The sequence below is a fragment of the Neodiprion lecontei genome, chromosome 7 (genome assembly GCF_021901455.1).
Source record: "Neodiprion lecontei isolate iyNeoLeco1 chromosome 7, iyNeoLeco1.1, whole genome shotgun sequence".
Classification (NCBI taxonomy): domain Eukaryota; kingdom Metazoa; phylum Arthropoda; class Insecta; order Hymenoptera; family Diprionidae; genus Neodiprion; species Neodiprion lecontei.
The window spans coordinates 20,281,333-20,307,058 of record NC_060266.1 but is presented as its reverse complement, the minus strand read 5'-3'; the positions used below and the strand labels follow the sequence as shown (position 1 = coordinate 20,307,058).

The 25,726-nt window shown below is 39.7% G+C and overlaps 3 protein-coding genes across 12 annotated transcripts; 2 read left to right on the top strand and 1 right to left on the bottom strand.

Moving 5' to 3' along the window:
* Nucleotides 1-665: 665 nt before the first annotated feature.
* LOC107222537 (hemolymph lipopolysaccharide-binding protein-like) lies at nt 666-17,468 on the bottom strand. Of its 2 annotated transcripts, XM_046744638.1 has the most exons (4): nt 17,245-17,468; nt 7,196-7,227; nt 1,444-1,513; nt 666-1,372 (listed from the first exon to the last, which is right to left on the bottom strand). In XM_046744638.1, exons 1-4 carry the CDS (start codon nt 17,448-17,450, stop codon nt 991-993), a joined length of 690 nt encoding a protein of 229 aa, XP_046600594.1. In that variant the 5' UTR covers nt 17,451-17,468; the 3' UTR covers nt 666-990. The 2 variants fall into 2 exon arrangements, with proteins under 2 accessions (XP_046600594.1, XP_015517439.1); XM_015661953.2 differs by lacking the exons at nt 7,196-7,227; nt 17,245-17,468 and adding an exon at nt 1,620-4,387.
* On the top strand, nt 6,140-11,283 carry LOC107222536 (DNA damage-regulated autophagy modulator protein 2). Of its 2 annotated transcripts, XM_046744636.1 has the most exons (7): nt 6,140-6,953; nt 8,190-8,789; nt 9,499-9,620; nt 9,743-9,969; nt 10,054-10,192; nt 10,440-10,597; nt 10,669-11,283. In XM_046744636.1, the coding sequence occupies exons 2-7, from the start codon at nt 8,719-8,721 to the stop codon at nt 10,741-10,743; spliced, it is 792 nt and encodes a 263-aa protein (XP_046600592.1). In that variant the 5' UTR covers nt 6,140-6,953; nt 8,190-8,718; the 3' UTR covers nt 10,744-11,283. The 2 variants fall into 2 exon arrangements, with proteins under 2 accessions (XP_046600592.1, XP_015517438.1); XM_015661952.2 differs by lacking the exon at nt 6,140-6,953 and having other exon boundaries at nt 7,789-8,789.
* On the top strand, nt 13,443-25,022 carry LOC107222538 (DNA damage-regulated autophagy modulator protein 2). 8 transcript variants are annotated; one of them, XM_046744629.1, is made up of 8 exons: nt 14,152-14,752; nt 15,252-15,382; nt 18,431-18,733; nt 21,453-21,574; nt 23,588-23,835; nt 23,959-24,097; nt 24,478-24,629; nt 24,885-25,022. In XM_046744629.1, the coding sequence occupies exons 3-8, from the start codon at nt 18,651-18,653 to the stop codon at nt 24,981-24,983; spliced, it is 843 nt and encodes a 280-aa protein (XP_046600585.1). In that variant the 5' UTR covers nt 14,152-14,752; nt 15,252-15,382; nt 18,431-18,650; the 3' UTR covers nt 24,984-25,022. The 8 variants fall into 8 exon arrangements, with proteins under 8 accessions (XP_046600587.1, XP_046600585.1, XP_046600584.1 ...); XM_046744630.1 differs by lacking the exon at nt 14,152-14,752 and adding an exon at nt 14,923-15,085; XM_046744631.1 differs by lacking the exons at nt 14,152-14,752; nt 15,252-15,382 and adding an exon at nt 13,443-13,555.
* The last annotated feature ends 704 nt before the right edge of the window (nt 25,023-25,726 follow it).

Genomic DNA, 25,726 nt, shown 5'->3' with positions numbered 1-25,726 from the left:
GGGAAATTTGTAACATCTGTCAATTTCTCTTCCAGCAATTCCTGAATTGTACGAGAAATTTCCTAAAGAGAACGGCACGAGAACTTCTCGCAGAAAAATGTTATTGTCATTTTGGGTAATTATTTTTGCAGACCTTCCCAGTCTGGCTCGGTGGTCTACTAAACCCAGAAGCGTACATCACTGCGACACGCCAGTGCATCGCACAGGCAAACAGTTGGTCGCTGGAAGAGCTTCAGCTCGATGTGACAATCGGTGTTAATGTTAATGTTAATACTTTAACTCGTGAAAATCAGAGGAGAGGAAGGGACGTTACTCGCTCATAGATGCTATAAATTGCAACGAAAGCACGTACCTCGAAATTCGATTTTTATTTATTTATATGCTTGTATGGGTTTCCAGCTTACTCCAGGCTCAACGCTTTTAGTTTTATGTACTAATTGTTATCCGACCGCACATGAATATATATAATTATGAAGAGGCATTGTATTGATATTGTAGAAGAAAGTTTTTCTACGTATCGCTGATTGTAACTAATATGATAAATAAACTCTTCATCTTTTCGTTAGTTCTTATGAATTTTTTTCTGATTATGACAATTTTCCGAAAAATGTCGAGGCGTCATCTTTGAAGAGTGAATTTTTATTTTATGTAATACGATACTTTTTATTTTTTTTATTTTTTTGCATTCCTCGTAGTACAGGCGCTAGTTTTAATTAAGTAGACATTATCATCCGGTGGTATAATTACAATCAGCGCGGCCGGTGCAGCTGTTATAAGAATTTTAGAGGGATTGTTTGGAGACGTCGCAATAGTGCATGCTATCTATTTATTGTACATAATTCATTACTATACATGAATAACGATTGATTGTAAATCCGGTATGATTGGTTCAAAATTTACTTCATATTGTATTTAACCATTTCACTTGTAATTACAGACCAAGGGTGACGATCGGATTGGTGTAACATATTGTGTACTGTTATAAGCGAATCAATGGATCGGGTGCTCGCATACGAAAGGACGTGATTCATCGCATCTGTGGTCGTGGAGCTCGCCACTCAAGTGCAAAGATCCACAACTTTCAGAGCCATCCTTATTGGGTTGTCCATTCGCCCATTCGTCGAACCCAGCCCTGGCCAGAGTTTGCCCGTGGATAGTGACGTGATGGCCCGCCGCGTAAAGATCGTGGAATCCCAGCATGACACAAACCGGATGTGGGTTTACTGCCTTGAGCACCGTCACCACTGCATCCCTCTCGGCCAAAGAATTGATGATGGCTAGGTGCCCGCCTTCCTTTTCGCAGGTGATTCGAGCTTGGTTCCACAAAAGATTTTCCGAGTGCAGCTTGTAGCCACCGATGCCCGGAAAGTACCTGCATCACATGACACCAAATTTCATCAAAGTTCAAACTCTCTTTGACCAACCATCGACGGTGATACTTACGTGTAGTCGTTTCTTCTGGCAACCGGTGGATTTCGAAGAAGGCAGTTCGGATCTGCGTTTCCGGTTGCTCCTGGAACCGAGACGTCGGAAGGCCGTTATCACAGATATAATGGAAATACGCGCTTTCCGTGTCGCATGCAAGAATCACACTGTGAACTTGTTTGGGAAATACTCACCGGTTGCTGTACGAGTGGGCACGACGACGAAGGAATCGAAGCATGCTTGTTGCCCCAAAGTATATGATACGAGGCACAGCAGCGTTTGAATCGCGATTATTCTGATCGCCATAGCTAACGTGTGGATGTACTATTTCCGTTGCAGGCTCAACGACTTGATCAATCCTCGCGAATGGAGAAAAAACTGCCGAGTTTCTGCAGCTACGACTTAGGAACGACTGTTCGCTTGATGCGATTTCCAGCATCCCTACACACCCTGTTCGATTTCATACCAACTTGCTTTGAGTAACCCAAAGGTTATCCTTTCATTCTGACCAGCGATAAATCTCATTGTCGAAGTTTCTCAGACATTTGTTTTTCCAGATAAAAACCTGGTTAAGGAAAAAATCTGTTGTTTCGAAGGGAATTACCAAGCACTCTGATTAAATTTGCAATCAATTCTTGTATGTTTCCTTAAATTGGCTGGCGAAACACAAAAACCTATTTTGAATTTATTACATTTTTCGAGTTAATGTATTATATTTATAAATTTAATGCACATTTACTGTACGGCATTTGGAATTTACTAAACGTACTACCGAATTTACGTGAGACATTTACAAAGAGATACGAATGGTCTGTTGGAATGAAAAATGTATTGTGACGAAAGGATTTAATATCCATAATTTCAAATAACCCATAACTATGATTCGGAAATTACTTGATAGTATGTTAAATGTACTGTACTTATAAAAGTTTTCAACAGTGCTCGGAAATTGTGGGATTTTCTTGTGGATCTACGTAACATGTGTAGGTGAAAACTTCATGCGAAATCCTTGACAGTATATCAGATTTCAGCAAAGCCCAGAGAACTACTATGTAAATTTCGAAATTAGTGATAAAATTTTCAATTTGTGACAATCACACCGTGAATTTGCAGACAGGTTCCGGAAATTTACTGAATTTCGTTACTGAATGCGTTTGCAAATCGATTAAACATTGTATTAGTATTATTAGTAATCGTATTTATTAATGTTCATAACAATGTTGGACAACATTGGAATAATCTGTCTCATACGAGTCAATCAATTACAAAATAGAACAAAATCTCGGAAAAAATCCAAAAATACTACTCTAAGAAATAGAACTGCTAGATCAGACTCAGAATCTCATCCTACGGATCGCATTATCGAAGGATGAAATTTATACTACAGAAAATCTCTTTGAGGACACGGACTGCTAGAAACTCGACAAACCTACATAAGGCTGCGGCAATGAAAATACATGAATAAATTTAACGGACGAAGCATACAAGATCGAACACACGCATAACACAATGCTAAAGATCGATAAAGGTGTACAAACTTTCAAACACAAACGCAGCAGGAAAGCATCAAGCTGACTACATGGGCAGACAAGTCTAAGAAGAACAAGCTGATGAGGTAAGAAAACAGTCGATACTGAAGTTTGGAAATACGTGAAATAATAGATCTTGGACCGTGGAAGAAAAGACTTCGACATTATTACGAACCTAGAATAAAACTGATCGGAACTAGAAGTCAAAACGGAGGATGGACAACACGAAACGATAATGCGCGAATCGACTGCTGAGTACTGCATGGCCTACGGATAAGTTTCCAAACTTATGTGAAGAGAACAAAGTACTATACATGTGAGAGTATATTACGGCTTTAGATTCGAGTGTATTTATTTGTGAATAAATACGTAAAAACTAAGACGGGTAACAATGTTCAAGAAAAAAAAATTTATTGTCTCCATACATTGCTCAGACATGCATGAGAATGTAATCATGAACATAAGAGGGTCGACAATAAACTAAATTGAATCACACGAGACGCCTTGAATTTTTGACGGAAATTTCATCGTCTTTGGGAAATGCTGCGAAACATTCTTTCATGCACTATTGCGACGTTATTTTGCGAGAGAAATCGATTGGACACAGTCCCAATCGTCTGCTATCAAGGCGCGAACAGTTACAGCCAATAAATGAGAACCTATGTTTTCGACATTTTTCAGCAGGTGCTCCTTCCTCCGTGATTTCTCTCCTGTCGATCCTACGCTTTTTTCGCGGCGTTTTTTGAGTTCATGGGGGTCCAATTGGTGAGGAACGGGTTATACAATTCGAATCTGAGACCAACAGTTTTTGGTCGAAAATCGGCAAAAAAGTAAGGCCATTCCATTTTTGCGAAAATTTTCGCGATTCTGAAAAGTGCTGGAATAAATTCTTTTGTGCACTAATCCAACGTAATTTTGCGAGAGAATCAGATTGCTCGCAGTCTTAACACGCTGCGAGCGACCGATCAAGATTCATCGCTGAAAAACGTCGAAATTTTCTGACTATTTTCCGAGCTGTTTGTTCTTCGCATTTGTAGATGTCTCACTCATATGTTCGACGGTATAATCAGTCCTTTAATCGTCATTGAATTCGATCAATGGAGGGAAAATTGATAGGACGAAACGACGCAAAAAAGCAAGGATCGTCTGTCGAACAATAAAACAAAACTGATGGCCATAGTACATGAAAGTTGTGAACGGTTTTCAAGAAGGTGGGGAAGACAAAATACAAATTCATAGCTGAAAGTTTCAGTCATTCGTTGTGCCTTAATCCTACCTCAAGTGATCAGGTTTTAGTATGGAATAATTATACAAGCTGACAAATTCAATTATAGTGAAAGACAAAGAGGAATTTTAAAATATAATTCTACACTGCGAAAGAAATTCATTTATCATATGATGAAGTAAAATAGCAAAAATACTGTATCGGATAGTTATATCCTTATTTATGAGATATGGCCTTTGTTTCGGCCTGCGTACAGGTGCGGCACATACCTGCAGGATACGATATATGATATTGTGTCGTCTGATTGTCTCTACTGTATGTAACCTGGATAAAAATAAATAAAAAATCAACTTTTACCTCATTTTCTTTGCATTGTTTTAACTGTTAGTCGTCGTTATTCTTGATCTGTCTTTCACTTCCCTGAGGTTTCAATTCGTCAAGGTGGTACAAATTGATCCTTTGATGTAAAGTTATTCGCTCACATAATCGTGAGAAAGTAAGGCTAACCCCCCTGAATTTTTTGTAAATGGATTAAAACTCTGACGACTCTCAATCATACTGGAATTGATTTTCCGAGGCACTATGTCAGCATAATTAAACGATCAAAAGTTTGCAGCATTCAACGGTGAAACCCTCTTAAATTTAATCCTGTGTTACTTCTTCACAATCTTTCTTAATGTCCTTACTGCATTCCTGAAATTGAAGTTAGTCAGAAATCGCTTCTTGAAATTCATTTCCCGACAAAATGTGTTAGTTCTAAAGGTATATTTTCAACAGCAACGTCAACTCTCATCAATATTAACGACAAATTTCGAGAATTTCAACAGTCTGGTAACAATCTGCTCTGTTATTTTCCGATAGAAGTCGATTTCTTCAGGTTTCAGGTCACGTTGTCCAAGCACACACAATATCACAGCTAAAATGCCAATCAAACCTTTCCTTATTTCTAAATGTTAGTCACGCGACTTTTTATTGTTAAATGTGATTTTTGCAATCTTTGCACGTCAAAGCCTGGGTTCAAGTTCGTGTCAAGCAATCACACGAACAGACCAAGACTATCGTTTCTCATCGAAAACTTGAACTTTCGTGATAGTCTCAACTTGAGTTAAAGTTGATTAAAAAAGTGGTCAACTACAGTGGAGTACAGGAAGTACAGTCATTTGGAAACAGCACAAATATGGAACGATGTAATACCTTCGCTGTTCTAGAGATAATTTACGGCACAATTATAATGAATTTGTGTCTACCTAATTATTTTTTTTTCCTTTTTTTTTACATAATAATATGATATTCTATGGTTTCATAAAGTACAATACATTTTCATCTGCATAATAAGTATCTTATTCTCACACGAGACAACGATACTCAGGTCTGAATTACATCAACTAATCAAGTTAGGATTTATCGTAGATTGAATTGGAAGAACAAGACATTCTGCGAATATGAAAAGTTGTACAATAGTGTGATAATAAACTCGCCTGTTAAAGTGAATGTTCCTTAAGTATTTTTTTAGCCCGAGTTACTTTACCTCCCAAACCCGCGTCTTTCGGGAATTTTCTTTCCCTTGATCCACGTTATTCTGACTCTCGAGCTGATAAGAGTCACTTACGTAAAGTTCTGGTTCATTCCTTTTTTCCTTCTAATTATTTTGAGCTCCTTCTTTTTAACATGTCGTTTTCATGTGACCAACTGTATGCGATAAGAGCATATCGTATCCGTTATCTATTCTCGTTTCTTAAATACGAATTACCCACGTTTCTAACAATTTTTATCAAGTATATGTATTACTGCGAACACGAGGTTGTATATAACTTATGAAACATGTAAAGATTCTTCTTATCACTCACAAGATTCACGCGTCATTTTCCCCTAATCCGCAATATAATAATTTCGACAACTGGTCCTACAGAAATATTCTAGCGTTAGTCAGAATTTTCGAGTATTTTTCAACGCCGCGCAATCCTCAGTCATAAAAATCGTTACCTGTGATTAATTGGAAACTGCATCAACGGATCGATACTTGAAATTAATTCGGGACCTTTTTAAGTGATTGATTCAACATAAACAGTCAAACGACGTTAACATTATACGATGCGTAAACTTTATCAACGCAAAAATTTTTTGCTACGTATGTGGAACAAGATTCGAAACCGAATCGGGACTTCTGTTCAAAGGGTCATCGAAATGCCGCGAAACCTGTACGTCTTATCGTGAACAAGTCGTGTGGTTGAGAACAAAATTTTTGACCTTTGAACTCGAATAAAAGAGACTGGTTTCGCAAATCTTTTCGAATAAAATCACTTGTTCTTCGAGGTCCGTTGCGAAAAAATGGAAAATGTGTTCGCCAAAATTACACACAGCGTTGGAAGAAAGAAGTTTGGACTTTACTTGATGTAGAAACAGTGACACTGAATCGGAAAAAACGATCAGAGTCTTGGGTCATTTGGTTCTGGAGACGACATGATAAATAATGTAGATACGTGTCAATGTACGCATGTGGTCAATCTTCCGAAACAACAAACCAATTAAACTGCCAGTTTCTCAATACCGCTGCTGCCTTCGACAGCGCTGCAAAACCGCATTTAACTGTTTCGTGAAATTTACTCGCTGATCGGTAATCAATGCGTACCATAAATCGAAAACTGCAGCGCGATTAAACCATAAGTGAATGCGTAAGAAATAATTCGAGACCCAAGTGGCAATTTTGAAAATGTGAATATTGGATCAACACCAAGATAACGAGGATTGTATTTTATTTTTTTCTTCGTCTACGCGTAAGTATCATTTTGATATGGGTTTGCGCAAGACAAGAAGAAATGCAAACGTTCTTAGTGCCATAACCGCTGGTAACCTCTCAGATATGATCCTCGTCACTATCTTGCATTCGGACGCAAACAGGAAAACTCACTAACCAGGAAAATGTGTACGACGTACGAGTTCATTTATCAGAAATAGACTTGCGAATTCTTCATTCTCATTCCTTTCCTAACAATACGAAAATCCCAATAATTCATACTACGTAATTCGATGATGGCTGCGATTTCACGACTGAAACAGAAATAACACGAAGTCAGGTCCGCGATAAGTGAAACTAATTATGGATGTGATTTGTCTTACGATAAAAAAATATTATTCCTGGTAAAAGTTATAATAACCATAGAGAATGCGTGTCCATAGTAATTAGCATCCGGCAAATTCATTCCATAATAACATTAAACGAAGAATGCATTTATATCTAAACGTCCGGACATAAAATCGTGACAAAGAAAGCCGCAAGCACGCGTCGCAAGTTGGGGCGAAGGCATTTATGTTCCGCTGTTCATGCATGAATTAGCTTGCAATTAATTCCGTCGTTTCCTTGAATAATCTTTTTCTCCACAGCTAATTGCGCGTCACTTTTAGTACACTTTTACCATCACCAAACGATTAATTGTTTCATACTATTGGTAAGCTTAAATTATTTGCTATGAAAAAAATTTAGAGCATATACATATTTGAAAATGACTAGAAATCGATCTTTCCCAACGCCAATTTCATTTTTACGCGTCACTATATTGTTATTATTCCGAAAGTTGGAATAACTCCAACAAGAAATTTTGCGCTTGAATCAATTCGACGATTTCAACTGGAATCATTCAAGCAGCCCATAAATCGTTTATCGTTAGCTTCTGCACGCGTTGCGTAATACGTTGTTAATTTAAGGGATACTAATAAGCTCTGGATAAGCTCAACGACGCATTTGATTGTACCTGGGCAGGTGCTTTAATTAATTCATAATTGTGTTGGTACGTAATCGGTGGTATTCGAACCTGATCGTTCTGCGACTCCACCGAGTTAAGCGTGCGGTCAGTAGAACGAGAGCTATCTGCGCAAGCCAGACGGGCTAACCGAGACTCGTGTCTTTGTAATTTACAACAACCGCTACGTAATGAACTGGGAAGACTAATTAATTGCTCAGTTATTAGTCCGCTTGTTGCGATGGATAAAGGACGCGATTTCTCTGCCTACAGGAAAATGTACCGTGGCTGTGACAACTTGCCGTGATAAAGAGGAAAAGAAACCAAAACCTCGGAAGAGGTAAAGCAAATCGAAAAAAATCTGCCAATTCTCATCATAAGTCTGGAAAAGGAAGTAAAACCATAAGCGTCGAACTTCGTAGTTACTTCATCTTTTGGGGAAAAGAAAAGTTTCACCTTCCGATTCCACTAAGATGTTCGAGAAGCAGTTGCTGCACCGATTCTAAACAGTGGCTTTGTGAAATAGTTGGATTAATTGATCGATTTATCGCTGCAATAACGGAATTGCCGGGACTGAAAAGACGATAATATTGGTATTATTATAACCAAAGAATTGGATAGAATTTTTGTCGACGTCCGAATCGAGGAAGCTCGTGCATTCCTGGCCCATTCACCTTATCGCTGTGCGACGTAGTCGAGGGCATATATTATTCGACTTTGGACAAGATATTTCGTTATCCGCAAACTGACTCGCCGGAATTAATTTTGCTACCGACAAAAGTTTTCAACAGCTTCTCCAAAAATGCCGTACGAATCCTTGCATGTGCTGCCTTTGAGTCTCTTCATCCTGATCCCGGTCACGTTCATGATCACGTAAGTATCCACCGAGACTTTAAATGTAACTGATTCTCTCGTTTTTATAAGATTTACTCGAAATGTATTGAAAAAAAAAAAAAAAAAAATGAATGTTTCTCGTCTCAAGAATAATTCAGTCCAGTTAAAATGCGTGAAGAAATTCTGCAGAATAGTAAATTCAGCTCGAATGTCAACCAGCCAGCGATAAGTAATCGGACGCTTTCCTTTTGTTTCGAACTCTTGCTGTACCATATTCATGGCGTCATCGCCTCGCAATTCTAATGCAATTATTAATTTTTAAACATTTGTGTCACCTCGATTGATTATCGCCGGCGAACAATAGCGTGGAATTTCATATGACTGGGTGTTCGGTTGAACAATAGATGTTATGGTCAGCTGAAAGGTAAACTGCGTACATGCTATCGGGTATGATCTTGAATCCACGATCCATTTGGAAGACGTAAAGCAGGCGTTGTTGCACGATCGTTTTAAGATCGGTTGAATGGGATTTGACGGATGAAAAATCTGTTATAATAATGGAATAACGAAAAACGATCCATGCAATTTCAAATAGATTTTCAAGACACCGCGTATAACTATCAAACACATGGCGATATCGGTCCGATAGTGAATTGACGATATAGGAGCATCGCGTTCATGTTCTTCACCTTGCCTTGTGTTTCACACTTTCACAATCAATGACACATTAAACGGTGTTGTATTTCAGTTATACAATATCAGTACAATGGGGTCACGTGGTGCCCGGTTTCCCTTACATATCAGAAACCGGTACATTGTCACCCGAGTCCTGCATATTCGCGCAGCTCCTGAACATAGCGGCGTTCCTGCGTAAGTTATAACCGAAGGATGTCCACCCGGCACCCCTCATTTTTTTTATGGACTTGAAGCCGACGATCGGCAAGTAATAACAAGTAGGATAACACCGAACGAATTAACGGTTTGAATTGCAGTTGCCTGCTTCGTCTACATCAGGCATCGACAGGTAGAACAGTGGCGAATTGAACGGGGCGACAACTCCGTGAATCGCTCGACGGTTCTGCTGACGGCATGGAGTGGTTTTCTGTCGTGCTTGGGCCTCGACATCCTGGCGAACTTCCAGGAGGCCCGAGTTGTTGCGGCCCACATGACCGGCGCGATGACATGCTTCACGGCTGGGACCCTTTACTTCGTTCTCCAGGTGAGAGTGAAACTGCATAGATTTGTTTGCTTCTTACAATATGGATGTCCAAGGATTCTAGACACGGCCGATTCCACATTTCAGACTTACTTGAGCCAGAAGATGGTCAACGCATTGAATGGTCAGACCATTGTCTGGGTTCGCGGTGCACTCTCGGCTCTCACAGTAATTCTCACAATCGTAGTCGTCATTCCTGGCTATATATCGACGCTGGAGTTCAAAGGTGAGCGAGTTCTACCCTGAGCGCATTTGGCGAATACAGATTGATTCCAACAATCCCCCTTATCCAGTGAATGTGGAAGCAGGAGTATCTTTACTTTGGCCCGAGAGTGTGCGTTAAAAGTTTTTTTTTTAATCGGCTTGTCCTAATCCCAACCTTTCGCAACCTCTTCTTGCGGGCATTCCATCACTGTGTGTGATTGTGGTGTTTTCTGATGGTTGATCGATAACGAGCTGATCAATTCTCCTAGGATCCGACTACAAGAAGTGGCAGCCTGAGAATGGCGGGTGGGAATGGCACGTGACCAGCGTGGCTGCCGAATGGATGCTGGCCATCGTATTCTGCGCATTTTTGGTCACCTTCGTTCCAGAGTTTCGGTTGATAAATTTTGAGGCACCCGAAGTCACTGTAAGTGAACGTCACCCGGAGCTCATTGAGTTTACGGTAACGAGTCATCGAAAGATTGTTATTAATTGCAGGTGACTTACCTGGACAATGAAAGACGAAACTCGAAACTGTCCGAGACGCAGGAAACTACGATACAAGAAGTATAAAATATGACAAGTGTAGCTTCCGAAATTTTGTCAACCACCGTAAATTCACCCTCTTAGCAAGGACGGGAACTCTGACCATGACTCTCACATATTCGGAACATCTGCTACAGGTTTCGCTAAAGTGTGGCGAAACTTTTGGTAATCACTGATCTGAGGGTCGAAGATAAGTCACTGAATCGTTGTCGTCTTTTGCGAATAGTCCATGCTGACGCGAGATGGACTCTATAGTACTTAATGATCGATATTCTCAAAGTCACTACGATAAGCAAGTGAAAGACTTGGTCATTCGTCAATGTGATGTTGGTCAATTGACCGAGCCAGTGATCGTGAAAGGTAGAATAAATACCGAATGATTTTTATCTATACACGAAACGAAATTCTTACTTAAGACGAACTGGATTCGTTATATACTGCAAGAATTAGTGAATTATAGTTATTTATACACTAGCACTGCACTGTAACCAATGTCAATATGAAACATTGCAGCAACTATCAAGTATTGTTCAATAAAACATTGCAAGCTGTAATCCCGAAGCGGAATATCCCTGGTGATCAAACGGTTCCTACTCAGCTTGTTGTTTCGATTCTGAAACACGGTTCAATTGCGGTTCGGTAAATGGTGCAGCTGAAAATACCGAGATGACGAATTCTTGCTACAATTTATTGCTACACCTGATTATAGTTTTAATTACTTCGTAAATATTAACATAATAATGATTAGTACCGATTCATCACTGCATTCATTACTCGATTCCGATACTCGTACGTCATTCTGGATAGATTTCAATTCGCAAACGCGGAAGCTGTTGTTTGAATAACATGTTCGATTAATCGAGTATAATCGATTAATTATTGTTCAAACCCGATTAATCGACCGACTCGATTATTTTTTTATCACAATCTTGGCCTTTGGCCTTTGACCTTTTTTAAGAATAGGCTTCGGTTAATACGTAGGTATGTTCCGGACACATCTTGACTAATCTATGATCAACACCGGTACTGATAGGTCCACACAAATGACACTAAAATTAAGGTTATCGACGGATAGCTAAAGGTGCATCGATTTGCTCCTCCCATTCCGGAAACTATAGTTCAGGAGATATAGGGACATGAGCGTTATTTTTTTGGGGCAAGCCGATGTTTTTGGTGCGGGTAGTGAAAACGGTGGGCATCCATAATAATTAAAGAAAAAAAAATGCATTTTGCAACCAAGGGATTTCTTTTTATACGCCCTTAGCTGCGCAATTAAACTGACGGTTTATTCGACTGTTTTTGTAACATTTAATATGGATATGAAAGGAGCGTGAAAAAAGCGTTAATTTGAAAAAAGTTTTTTGTGATTCGTTAGAAAATAATGGAGTCGATGGCCTACTGTTCGGCAATTTAGCGAGTTCACTGGCGTTCAATAGAACGGCTCGACTTCAGTCGCACTTTTCTCGGAAACTGTTTCCGATAAGTGAGTCATTTTTTTTTTTTATCTTCTAATTTGATACTATGCAACGAGGCGAATCGAATTCCGTGAACCAAAATTGTAAAATTTATAAAGCAAAGTCGTCGTTAGCGCATTGATTAAATATACATATTCAGTCATGTTTTTCTTTCAAAAGAACAATATTTTTTTTTTTAAATAAAAAATAAGTTTAATCTACTTTTTGAATAAACAGAAGAGATTGTTTTTCAATGTTTCCAGTTACGTTGACGATTGTAATAAAAAATATTACATCAATTGTCGTATCATACGTTGATTGTTCGTAATTGACAATTGCTATGGAAAAAAAAAAAAAAAAAACGATTATTTAAGAAATTTATTTCTGGTTACTGCGTGTTTGCGTTGGAATTGAAAATACCAAGTTTTCTAGGAAAGAACGTAGCAGCCACTTTCTTTGTCAGCTAGCGAAGTCGAAGGAAGGACGCAGGTATACGAATTTTAAATAGGATCGGGAATTTTGGGCCTCGGGTTCGAAAGAACAGATGCCGATGCAGTCGTGGTTTGGCTTTCAAACAGTTTGCTTCGCCGTAGCTGAGTGCTATAAATAAATCTGTGACTAAAAATTTTCGCATGAGTATCAAACTTCCAACAAAAATAACTCATTTATAGCAAATAGTTAGCGAGAAAAGTACGACTCAAGTCGCGCCGTGTAAATTGAACGCCCGTGTTGCAAATTTTTTTTCACTCGCATGCCAAACAACAGGTCGTAAACTTTTTTCAAGTTAAAGTTTTTTTCATGCTCTTTTCATATCCGTAATTAAATGTTACAAAAACAGTCGAATAAATGGTCAGTTCAATTTTGCAGCTAAGAGCGTATGAAAAAAAATTCCCTTCGTTGCAAAATTGAATTTAAAAAAAAAAAATAAATATGGATTCCGATATTTTGCTGTGAAATTGTGACGTCGGATAACTCTTAGAATTGTAGAGGCCGATGTTTGGCTAATTTGTTTATAAGGCCATAAGTTGTAAACTATTCAACCAACAGAAACCAGCTTCCGCGCGAATTATTTATCAGTGGTAAAAAATGATTAAATGTGACGCGAAGACGTTATTCTGATAAATACTCACTTTCTTATTATACATTTAAAACGACGTAATTAATGGTTTTTCACCAATAACTTTTGATCTAATCAATATTTTTTCAATTCGCTACGTCTAGTTTTGTAGACCGAAAGACGAAAGAAGAAAAGTATCGAACTTTTGTTCTGTGCAATAGAAAGGAAAAAAAATAAAAAATATACGTGAAAAACGTTAAAATCATAGTTTTCATAGATTTTTAAACAATGTTTCCACGCGATTTCAAAGGGCGGGATTATATAACATGTATGTTCATGTACACCATTTTTACAACCCACGACAAAAAAGTTAGCTTACCCCAAGAACTTCGTCACCCGAAGTCGATGTGGGGAATTCAGTAAAATAAATTCTGATGCAGAATTGATGTACCGTACAGAACGTTTTCAACCGCACGTAGCTGTCATTTGGTTTTATCCTCAGGCGATTATTGCAATGCAGAGACTAGCTGCGGAATCACCGGCAAAGTTCTATCTTACCGTCGGTAGATAAGTCTCAAACTGAAACAGATCTTACACACACGTTTGTAGATTTCGGATATCGATTGAACTTGCAACCTCGTTTGAAAAAATCTCTGATCAAAAAATGGTAGCCTATTTTCTTTTCCAACTCCTGGGTAATCGCGATTATGTGTTTGAGATTCGTTGAAGTTCCAGGCCACGGTTGAAACCTCGCTGCATCTTGCGAGAGTTTTTATCGACCGAGTAGAACGAATCTTTGTTACAAAAGTCGACGAAGAGATGCCGGTGCGATGTCAAACCGTCACAATCAATTTATAAATCTAGCCGAGCGATAAACAACCGAGGCGCAATCGCTATTCACGATGTTATTTTTACCTCGTGCGGATGCAGTCGTCGTTTTCATTTCCCGTTTTCGAGTTCCGTCGGTAAATCGACATCTCGGATTATTTTTCACCCTGTCAAACATCGAAAGTATGAAAAGCGCGGGTTTTTTGAACCGGTTTATCGTAAAACCTCCCCAAAGTCCGAGCGAAAACGGCGAGATAAGAGGTGCTAAGTCAGACCGTGGCGTTCGAAATTTCGCTATGCAATTCGCATTTGTCGCGCGTCCGCAGTAGAACTCGCGGTGTTTGGTGCGATGCCAAGTTCGCAGCGCCGCGGTTCCGACATCGATCGTCCTCCGGAGAAAAACCGAGGACCGTATTATTCGGTCTATAACAACTTCCCACGGCGTTGCAAAACACTACGGAACAACCGTCCGCCAGTCGACACCTCGAGGTATCCAAGTGCCGTGAAGTTTTCGAATAATAAAACTAGGCGACAAAGACCACCGCCCAAAAAAAAGATATCGGGTTCAGTCAGTCAGTGATCAGTGTCTTCCCGGTCCGAAGCCGTGATATTCGAGTCATCGGCTTCGCTGCGACGCGACGCTTCGAATCCAGATCAGTGCCTCGTTCTCTGCAACGTTTTTGATTAGTTACAACAGGTGAATATAGACAGGTGTTTGATATCTCGATCACTCACAAGTGCAGTGTAGTGTGTCATCCTAATCCAAAGCTGCGCAACATCGTTGCGCCATTTGGTCTGCGTAATTCGAGCTACTCGACGTACGTACGTACGTCTGTTTCATTTTTCAAGAACGTCAGATCAGCTGCGCTGCATTTTTTTACCACTTCGAGTCAACGTCGTCTCGTATTATCTTATCTAAGCGCGCGAGACTTTGTGACAAGTCAGTTTACGTGCGTAGAATGGAATAGTTTTAGAATTGTTCGTTTCGGAATTGATACAGACCCTGTCGAATATGTTGACGTGATAAATCGTAAGATGTTATGACCGACGTCGCGACGTGTCATTTGTCTTGTAAATTCGAGAAAAATGTATTTAAAAAAAAATAAAAAATTACCCAATAAATTACAAAGTCAATGTTTTTACGTTGCTTTACGTCATAACGTTGTATGATTTAAGACGTGGCTTATTTTCGGTAGGGGAGTGCCTCTACTTTATGTTTGATCCATCAGCGGAATGGTGGAAATGATGATGAGAAGAAAAGAGTGAGATGAACTGTGTGGGCGTACACGTGAAATAGCGGATTAATTGAAACCCGTGGGAAGGAGAGGTCAGTTTACAAACGATAAGGAGACTATACTGCGACAGATCATTTTAAGGATCGAAGCATCACCGAGATAAGAAGGCATGGGGGGGGGGGGGGGGGGTAAGATATGAGTTAAACGTATGCCTAACAAAGAAACAAAAAAAAAAATAAATAAATAAATAAAAATCGTCATATAAGCGCTTTTCTTTTGTTTTTACAGTGGCGTTAAGCACTTAATTTCGTGCCAACTGACATGAGAGGGTCGTTGAAAATAGAATTAATTTTTGCCGGATCGAAGTACGCGCACTATTATTGACAAGAAGATAGTCGATCCTTTGACAATCGCAATTTGTTAACGTACATTCGACGTTTGGCAACGGGAAGTGGCTATTTTTGATCGGAGACAAAGAAGCGAGTTCGCGCTTAGCTACACACGCATCATTGTTATTGTTAGAAAAGAGGTCGGAGACGTGTAGTTGGAGTTAAACTTTCGAGTTGCCTAATGTTTAATTGTAGGAAGCTACGATAAGATAGATTCTCTCGCAGCGTAGTATGGAGCGAAAATAACTTCCCGGATGTGAAGGATGATGAGTTTCTCAGTTTCATACCGATAGTTATTATCAGGAAAGTCTCGTTTGCGTTTAGTTTCGTCGGTTAATCGCTCGTTTCCACTTTTTATCGACTCGGTCGAGAGAATTTTGAAAACGGGAAATGAATTTCATAGGAAAAGTATATTTGAATGATAGAACCTGGTACGCATGACTGATGACTTGAATTTTTACAGCCTTGGAAACTTGTCATATACAACGCAGCCATTATGCGGTTTACGTCGCGGATAGACTTTCTTTCTTTTTTTTTTTCCTCTGTAATCTTGATACGCGTGTATAATATTTCATCGTTGCGCGTGATTGGATATTAATTACACTACAACGTTCGTACTCCGTAACAGTAATTTTCCTTATCTCATACTTATTATTACACTTTCCGTGTACGCTGATTATCAGCTGACAATTTATTGTAGATTAATTGAAACGAAGTCGCAGCGTTGTTTCATTATCCGCTGAAAATATTCGGTTGCAAGGGTGAAAAAAAATGTCGATCGTTGTGCGATTCATCGAAAGAGTTTATTGGCCCTGATCGCGATACTCGATATATTTGCGTATTTACTCAACTCACGAATTTACTTGGAAATCTTATATTCACCTTTTCGAATCTGATTGTGAATACAGCAAATTATGTAACGCGTTACAATTAGCTTAAAGTCATTAACCTGCCTAATTTCATCCATTCTTATTACGCCTTCGCTGATACTTTACACTTACTGGAAACTGAAATATTCTCGTCATCAGGGTATCCAAGAAAATCAATTTCAGGATTTTCGTTTCAAAGTTTCTATTGTTTGATTCAGATTAAATTTAGTAATCTGTTGCGTTAGTTTATCATAAATTGTTTCATATTTTTCTCCTCTTCGCGCAATGTTTCATTTTCTTCATCCGCTTCTGGGATTTTATCTGGTTACGTCGTCTTTCCTTCCTCCACTGTAAACGAAGTAGTCTTAATGATAATCTGGATAAGCCGCCTTGTATTTTAAATATTTTTTCGAATATCGAATGAATACCTTCCAGTATCTTCGAGGATATGACAAATATCATTAACGATTCACGCTCGAAGTTGCATTTCAAGAAAATAAATTTTCGACTCGAGACAAAGTTTCCGGGGCGTTTCAAGTATTAAGAATTCATTCATTGCCGTTTCCGTTTCCGGAATTTAGACAATGACCGGAGACTTTGCGTCGCGTAACAGAGCGCTGAATATTCGCGGTTTTCCCAACGCACGTTAACACATCGTATGTGGAAGTGGTGACTGCACGCGATAAGTTTACTTACTTTTGCCTCGGTAGTCTGGTGACAATTTTGCAACCGTTGATATCAATTTCTCGTTCCCCTATTATTATTATATAACTATTCGTGAGCACGGTTTTGTACGCTGTGAAATTTTTTTCCAGATCTAGAACCTCCGAAATTTTTTCCTTTCTCAATTTGAAAAGCAGGAGATTAAAAAGTGTTATATTGTTATAAATAATTTCATTCATCTTTAAGGAAACTGATACGGATGTTCATTTAAAGTGCAATTAAATTCCAGTCATATGAAATTTTTACGAAGATTAACATCAACGTAGATGAAAACTTGACAATCTTTTAAAAAAAGGTAAATTTTTCGTATGCCGTGAATAGTCTTTATTTTCCGCGAATATTTCCGTGAATCCATGAGTTCTTCTGGATCGATTCAAGGAAGGTGACACCTGCAAACATAAAACAGAATCGTATTTTTAGACACCAGATAAAGTAATAAACACGTGACGAAAGAAGCGGCGCAGAATTTTACACTAATAAAACAAAAAAACAAAAAAAAAAAAAAAAAGAAACTGTGCGAATCGATGAACTCGTCATAGTAAAAAAAAAAAAGAAGGAAACTGCACATTTATATCGTCTGGCGTGTACGAAGGTTATGATCGTGTTTATGATAATTGGGAACAGCATTTGACCGTGAGAATTTGCGAATAACTATCCAGTGAATTCATTTTCCGGAACTTGATGGAAGAATCAGCATTATTGTGTGCATTTCATTACGAGATATTCGCATATAATATAGCATTCGTAATATTTATACATTCGTAAGCTACGATGATTCGATTTCGCACTCCAATTACTGACACGTTCAATATTTAATTTCTTAAGGCGATGTTGATATCGATGTAGTGATTTCGATCAAAGAAAAAGGAAACAATTAACTAAATTGAGTATAAAGAAAAAATTTCAGTGTATGTTTGTAGAAAAAATAGTATCCTCAAAAAAAAAGGCTATCCTGGAATTGCATTTAACGAAACCACAAAATTTTCTTACACATTTCTCAATATCGCGTGTTAATCTGAAAAATGACGAAACGTGCGAAGATTTCTAAGTGAAATAAAGAAGAAGTTGTACCGATTATCAATTCAATAATCTCCGGCGTGACAACGACCGGTGGTGGTTGAGTGAGCGGAATTATAACCGCGTGTATTTTACTTCGCAGAAGGATCCACGGGCAGGCAAGTCTGCGGTTCGGATTGAAAGTTCAACACGAGCCATGGCAAGGTTCGATAACGCTTCCTGGAGATTTTGCCGCAATAGCACATGAGTGTTCGGTGCCTCTGACAGAGTAGCTTCGGAGCTTGAGTCGTGAAGAACGATTTAGACACGCGGTCGAAACGCGACGAGTATCACCGGACCCTGTTTCGGGCCCTTCCGCAGCCATGGAGATCGAAAAGACCCTCGAGAATCTTCACTACGTTCCGATATTCTTGTTCATCCTCATACCGACGACCTTCATCGCCACGTAAGTTTTACCTTTCAAATCGGCACCTTTCGAAGAATCTTTGGAAATTTACACCAAGAAAAATTTCATTCGTTACGGTAATTAGAAAAATTCAGTGACAACATTTTGTGCTATCGTCGATCCTTTTTTGGTTATTGCAACGCAAAATCAGTTTCTGAGGTTTACTCTACTTTTTTAGCTAAACAAGGCTTTAACGTCAATTTATTAATTTCAAGGACTGGACGGTACCGGAATTAAAAATTTCTCTCAGTGTACGCTGTTTCAATACAAGTGTTTTTCAACTCGGAACAATCGAGCAGATTCACAAATGCTTTAAAACGACTTAACGCGGATCCATCGAAGTAAAAATGACGCCAAACTTAAGATGTCTCACAAACTGCATACTTGAAGTTTTCTTCAAAATTTCTAATTTATATTACGGTGTATAATTTTAATTTTTGACGTAGAAGTGATTCGACGATTTTCTTTTCCATTTGAAAAAAATAAATTGTCGCAACACGGGATGTAATTGCATATCAGATCGACAGAGACAGGTATAAAACGTGACTGGGAATTTTTTTTATCATAAACACCGCCGCAGTCTTCTTCTGCAAATATCTAAAGAATGTGTGGATCGACTTAAGACTTTCAGCTCGACTTGGAGTCTAAAAAAATCTATTGCAATTTCTCAACTCGACCAAAGAAGAAGAAGAAGGAGAAGTAAAGTTTATCAAAAAACAATAGTCAACTACAACGTGCGATCGAGTAATGATTTCTCACTGCGTTTTTCAATCTTGACCGATTAACTCGAACTTGCGAAATACTTCCGATAAGGCAACTTTTTTACTACCAAAGAACAACTTCACGCGAGTTTCTCAACGAATTCTCACAGCTGTTATAAAACAGATATCCACGAGTCATATTATTATGGGTGCCTACTTTGTGATTCGAGGGCAAACACTGCACATTGCTTCAAATGCATACGTATACATATCCATTGAAGGTAATCAAAGTGCGTGTGTGATTAGTCGAAGTATAAGTCGAGTTGCCCAACCGTTCGCCTCTCGTTTAATGACTCTAAGGTTCTTATTAAATCTCAGGGTTTCGTCAAGGTCTTTTTCATGCAGCTTGAGCTGCTGCTGCACACGAATCAAGCAGGCGTTTAATTACGGATTAGAAAAAGTTTCAGCGATAAAACTCCCGTGACACGATAAAATCTACTAATTACTCAGATGCGCCGAGTAATAAATAACAGCAATAAAGAGGCTGACAAACGTACCTTCTTTTTTTTTTTTTTTTTTTTTTTTTCTCGGACCACAGAGAATTCAGGTCAATAGAACCAGACGGTGCCGAATTGCTTCTTTATTGTCATCGTAATCGTTAGCGTATACTTTTACCCTTTTCTAACCGTTTAAATACGTGACCGTTTGCACTTTGTTTAACGTGCCTAAATACACACTTGCAGACGTAAATGAAAATTATTCGCTGTGTTTATACTCGTAAGAATTTCATTAACACCACGGCACGTTTTACCAAGACGTGATGCAATACCTACTTACCAATCCTCGACACACGTATAAACACGCATACGTGTTTATACATACATGCATATCGTATACGTCGTCAGTTAAATTAGATGAAATTTGATTACACAACGTGTAATAGGATTGTTCAATTATTCGCAGTGCTGCAACGGTTTTCGATTGTTGAAAGGTTTGAAAATCCACCACAGGATAGATTCACGGATACTACGCGATTTTGTACATCCCGCAGTAGATATAAAAGATATTTTTGGCAACGGTTGAATACCCTGGCACTTATTTCTCATCGTCATTGTTATTATTATGTCTGAAAAATTACGCGGAATCTCAAAGGATGAAAATCTATGCGCGGTATTAAACGAGTCGCGAATCTTTTTTCTTGTTTTTTTCGCCCCCATTAAAGTCGTTGGAGTTGGACTGAAGGAATTATAAAAAAATAAAAAATAAAAAAAAAACATAAAAAAACAAAAACACCAACAAGCAGAGAAACCAAAAGGAAAAAGTGACGCGGAGTTACGCGAATAAGAAAAACGAGATACTTGAAGGAAAAAAAAAGAAAAAAAAAGAAATGATTTATCATACACTTCGGGCTATTCAAGGCTTACCTGGGATTGTTACTCTCGGTTTTAAATCCGTCGATACGATAATATTCGCCGACAATGTTTTATTCTTTATATTATTATCGGCATCTTTCGCACCTACGTAACAGCAACGATAAACACAACCTAAGATTGCCAGAATTTTTACCCCAACTTGACGCGATGTTTGCTGTGTCTGATAATGATTCAATAAAGTACATATTTGCGAATTCATCATTTGTATAAATAAATTTTCAACAATTGATATCGTATCGCTTATAAAAACACTATAATCGCATTAGTATCGATGAAAAGTGATCAAAGATATGAAATTACGTACAAACTCATCGCACGTTATACCTAAGCTCACAACTTACGACACCTTGATTAAATGGATATAAATTCATTCTAATTCGGGTTGAAAGAAGTGAGAAAAAAAAATAAAAAAAAAATAATAATAAAATATGCCACCTGGTGTCGAATATTCATTAGGCAGCTTCTTTACGGCTTGAAACTTGTGTTTTTGGTGTTTCGAATTCGTACACGTCAAGATTTGTAAGACAACAACTTTTTGTTGTGAGAATGATAATTTCGATAATACATGCTCTTGTTTTGTTGCAGATACATCATTGCCGTTACGTTGGGACACGTGGAGGCGGGATTCCCTTATATTTCAGACACGGCGACTTACCCGCCGGAAAGTTGCATCTTCGCTCAAATAATAAACATGGCAGCTGCGACAAGTGAGTAGAGAAATATTGGATAGCCGTTTACTTTGTGTAAACATCATTAAGACTCGTTCTATATTAGGTAGGATCAAATTGACATTTCGAAAGAATCTCATGGGCACACTGAGCGGTAACCGGAAATAAAAATTTCTCTCAGTGCAATATATTACGCGATCACCGCCGAATTATTCACCTTGAACAATATTGTACGCTAATTAATGCGCTCGGTAATTATTCAAGTACGTAAAAACATTGATATTTGATAAACACGGTCCAAGTCGCATACGTGATCCGACTACCACACATGCGATTTAAATATTGTGTAACATCTTGATATGCGCGTACTTGGGCAGTTAAAGATCCTCCCACAGTCTATATCTTATCCACGAAGCATCTTCTAAGCATAACGTAGTTCTACAAGATGTTGCTTAATTTTTACGTGCATAAATCTCGCAATCACAACTTGACAGTAATCATGGAGAAGGTTTTATGACCTTAAATCACAATGATGATAATTATTTGCCGATATGTTTACTGGTTCACGGAAGCCTTGGAAGTGAGATGACACTGCGATGCAAGGTCAAGACTTAAAGAGAGAGCGAGAGAGAGAAAGAGAGAGAGAGAGAGAATGCAGCCTTCAGTCGATCCATTCACTGATCCGACAGTGAGGCTCGGCTTGACGTAACCGCGGGGTCTTTGAACCAGCCGTATTACCGATTAGGAAGTAGTTAACGTCCGTTTCTAACTGGCTATAAAGTATCGATGAAACGGTACACAAGCGTGTATAGACGAACATAAATTGCCGATTGTCACAGACGATGAGCGATTCCGATACGTGACATAGTGGGAAAAATGAGGAAGCGCCAATGCTGGAACGGTACCAAAGTCATCTCCGAAACTAGGGAAGGAGTGCCATGTACAAAGTCAAGCGAATTTGTCACTTCACTTAATGATCACGAAGTAAGAACTTTAAACGGACCTCAAGTGTCGACTGACTTACACAATGAGGTTGAAGCTGGTAACGTTACTTTAACGATGCATGTTTCGGAAAATCGTTACTTCGCAACCTTGGGATTGTCTGAAATCCAGCAAGTCAATCGTAACGAAGAAAATGTGTTCATATTTTGGAAAGGAAACTTCTTGGAAGTTCGTATAAGATTGTAGAAAGATTTATTCCATGACATTTGGTTACCTTAATGTTACTAACGTCAACATGGTCTTCCTCAGTTTGCTACTTTCACACCAGAAATAGACTTGATTACGTCTAACTCGCTACCGGATCATTTTTCTCGGCAACGGTACGAGGGTGACGCGTCGAATTGGCATAAAAATTCTAAAAATATCTGTCGATGTGTATCCGTTCCCGAGAAGGTGTGGACAGTTAAACGATTCATTGTTCGTCAGCATCGGTACTGCTTACTGCAGTTGAACAACTGTTAGGTAGATTTTTTATTGTTATTGTATCTTTACAATTATATTATTGCTCCCATTACCCGTTTTCTTAATGATTCTAACAGTCATCGGATGATTACGCAATGAGTGGGTATAACGTTACATTCTTCGAGTGTATTATCTCCGTATTCAAGTGGTTTATCGGATTATTCAATGACCGCAATTTATTGGTACTCACATTGTTTACTTGCGAGAAAATGACTTGGCGAAAATTTCACTCATCACCGCTGGTGTAGTAAACTCGATGAGATGATAAGGTGTTTATCGGTAGAATCGATCCGCAAGTGGATGAGGTAAATTGTTGCTAAAATTCCGTGGTAAGCTATATCATGGGCTCACTCAGAAGTTCCATGAATTTATTCTGAATTCAAGACTTTAAACTTTGACCACCGATGAATAATCCACACAAACCGATTCCGACTCATAATAATGTCGAAAAGTATGAGAGTCCTTGAATCGAGCACCGCATTCTCACTATCCTTGACATTTCTACGACTTCGATGTATCGTTGTCTATTCCTAGTGTGTAAGAGAGTAAACAAGCTCCTCGCTGATCTCTGCTTCGTTTGTATTACAGTGTGCGTCGTTATCTACATACGGTATTCTCACACCAAGGAACTCTCCAGCTCCTACCAGTTCAACGCTTCGCTGCCAAAGTGGAACAGGGCTGCTCTGATCCTCGGCCTCCTGACGTGCCTGGGATTGTCCATGGTCGCAAACTTCCAGGAGACCAATGTCATTGTCGTTCATCTGATCGGAGCGCTAGTCTGCTTCGGATGTGGAACGGCCTACTTTTGGACCCAGGTGAGCCTCGACTTGATCAAGGTCAGGATCAGCGTGCTCTTGCAAAAATAACCAGAAGCTTCCGACCATAGGTTTTTTCGTCTCCCTTTGTGCCACTTACTTTCAAGTTTGATTCTAAAGCTTTGGGTGATTCGCTTTTTTCAGGTAGTCTGCTCCTACTATCTACATCCACTGGGGTGCTCGATCAAGATTGCGCATCTTCGTTTGTCCCTGGTAGTCTCATGTACAATCCTGTTCATCATCGGCACCGTTACTGCGGTGTTGGCCCGTCTGAACTATCACGGTTAGTCGAGAGCAAGGTGTTGGAAAATATCCAGACGAGCCGTTTTGCAAGCATTTTTTTTTTTTTGATCATAAATTCCTCGCGCGAACTCAACCTTCTCGCATAAATCTGCGCCGGTTTGTATGCGAGAACGTAGTGGAAGGTTGATAAATAATTCAGTGGGTTGATTTTTTATCAGCTCCTTGAATGAGTCGAATAACCGATATTGGATGTTCGGGTCTTTGAAACCAACATGCATTATGCAATTATGTATATGCAGGAGACGAACTTGTGGCCAGTTTTGCGCACCGTTTAACCTTACGGTCACGCTGCAATGGGCGATGCCGGACAGAAACGAGATACCAAACTTCACAGTTGATAATTCAGCATGATGTTTTCAGGTAACAATCCCAGGAAGTGGTACAAGGCAGATGGCGGTTGGGAACTGCACATGGCAAGCACGGTTGCCGAATGGCTGTGTGCCGGATGCTTCTGCGTCTACATCCTTACCTTCACCGACGAGTTTCGAGGCGTTCAGCTGAAACGACCGAAGGTGAGCCCACTGGATCCTCATTACTTATTCATTAAGTTTTATCGCAATAGAAACCGCGGTGACAATGGCCAGGTAGCCGGAGACACGTGAGCAGAATCCCGAAGCTATGATCGGATTCTTCGATCAGGAACGATAAATATACTCTGATGCACGCTACGCACGTATATAACAGTTGATGATGATGATTATGAGGAAGGTTGAATCACCGAAGAGTATTAACGATGATTCTAGTAACCACGGAAATATCTTCCGCAGATACTGTTTAAACCGTGTCGCCTAAGGACCAGCAACGAGGTATTGAACGAGAGCCAGGATGAGGTGCCACAGCCGAAACCGCCAACGACGATCATTTGATCGGGCAGAAGATGGGGCGGCGGTCAGTTGGCGAACGGTATGGCACATTCGCCGGTGAACACACCTTGCCCGAGCTACAGAGCCCAAGCCTACGACTTCCTGGACGAGAGGACGTCGGTCGATCACCGGGACAACTACAACTCGATGATAGGACGTTCCCGGGTGTTATGCCCGGTGGAGATCCACGTCGACGCGAGTGTTGAGAACGCGGAAGGAGCAGATGGGTCCCGGAGGAACCTTCTGAACCTGGACAGCGACGACGAGAACATCCTCGGGAGCAGTTGCATGTTCCTTGGGGGTTCCCAGAGCTCGGACAACACCCCGGAGCGCGCTACCTACCCGGACGCGAATAGCCACAGCAACTACAACCTGCTAACCGAGGACACTCACAGCTTCGATTCATGGACCAGGAGAATTCGGGCGTCGCACAGTTCCGAGGCGAATAGCCATTGCGTGTCCATAGCCAACAGCCACGAGACGTACCGTGTGCTCTCCGAGAGCTGTAGCGACTGTCGGACCGGGCCAGAGGCCGAGGAAATTTCGGTTGAGAACCTTATCCCGCGGGACGAGGCCAACTACGAGATTGCCAACAGCCACAGCAACTACCAGGTCTTCTACAACAGCCAAAATCGATTCGACCTCGCATCTAGTCCGACGCGCAGCGACTCCAGTCGCACCTCAAGGTCCACCGAGGAGACCAGCACCACATGCGACATCGAGGAGTGCCTTGTACAGATTGAGGA

What these genes read in the sequence shown, in the direction of transcription:
- LOC107222538 (XM_046744631.1), top strand. Translation starts at nt 18,651, where the DNA reads ATGGAGATCGAAAAGACCCTCGAGAATCTTCACTACGTTCCGATATTC. An exon ending in CCGACGACCTTCATCGCCAC is followed by an intron (nt 18,734 to 21,452) that starts GTAAGTTTTACC and finishes GTTTTGTTGCAG; the next exon opens with ATACATCATTGCCGTTACGT. An exon ending in TTCAGCTGAAACGACCGAAG is followed by an intron (nt 24,630 to 24,884) that starts GTGAGCCCACTG and finishes TATCTTCCGCAG; the next exon opens with ATACTGTTTAAACCGTGTCG.
- LOC107222536 (XM_046744636.1), top strand. Translation starts at nt 8,719, where the DNA reads ATGCCGTACGAATCCTTGCATGTGCTGCCTTTGAGTCTCTTCATCCTG. An exon ending in GAACATAGCGGCGTTCCTGC is followed by an intron (nt 9,621 to 9,742) that starts GTAAGTTATAAC and finishes TTTGAATTGCAG; the next exon opens with TTGCCTGCTTCGTCTACATC. An exon ending in CCCTTTACTTCGTTCTCCAG is followed by an intron (nt 9,970 to 10,053) that starts GTGAGAGTGAAA and finishes TCCACATTTCAG; the next exon opens with ACTTACTTGAGCCAGAAGAT.
- LOC107222537 (XM_046744638.1), bottom strand. Translation starts at nt 17,450, where the DNA reads ATGAATGAAATTATTTATAACAATATAACACTTTTTAATCTCCTGCTT. An exon ending in ACCAGACTACCGAGGCAAAA is followed by an intron (nt 7,228 to 17,244) that starts GTAAGTAAACTT and finishes TTTCTGTTTCAG; the next exon opens with TCGTGAAATCGCAGCCATCA. An exon ending in AGCCATCATCGAATTACGTA is followed by an intron (nt 1,514 to 7,195) that starts GTATGAATTATT and finishes TCTCGGTTCCAG; the next exon opens with GAGCAACCGGAAACGCAGAT.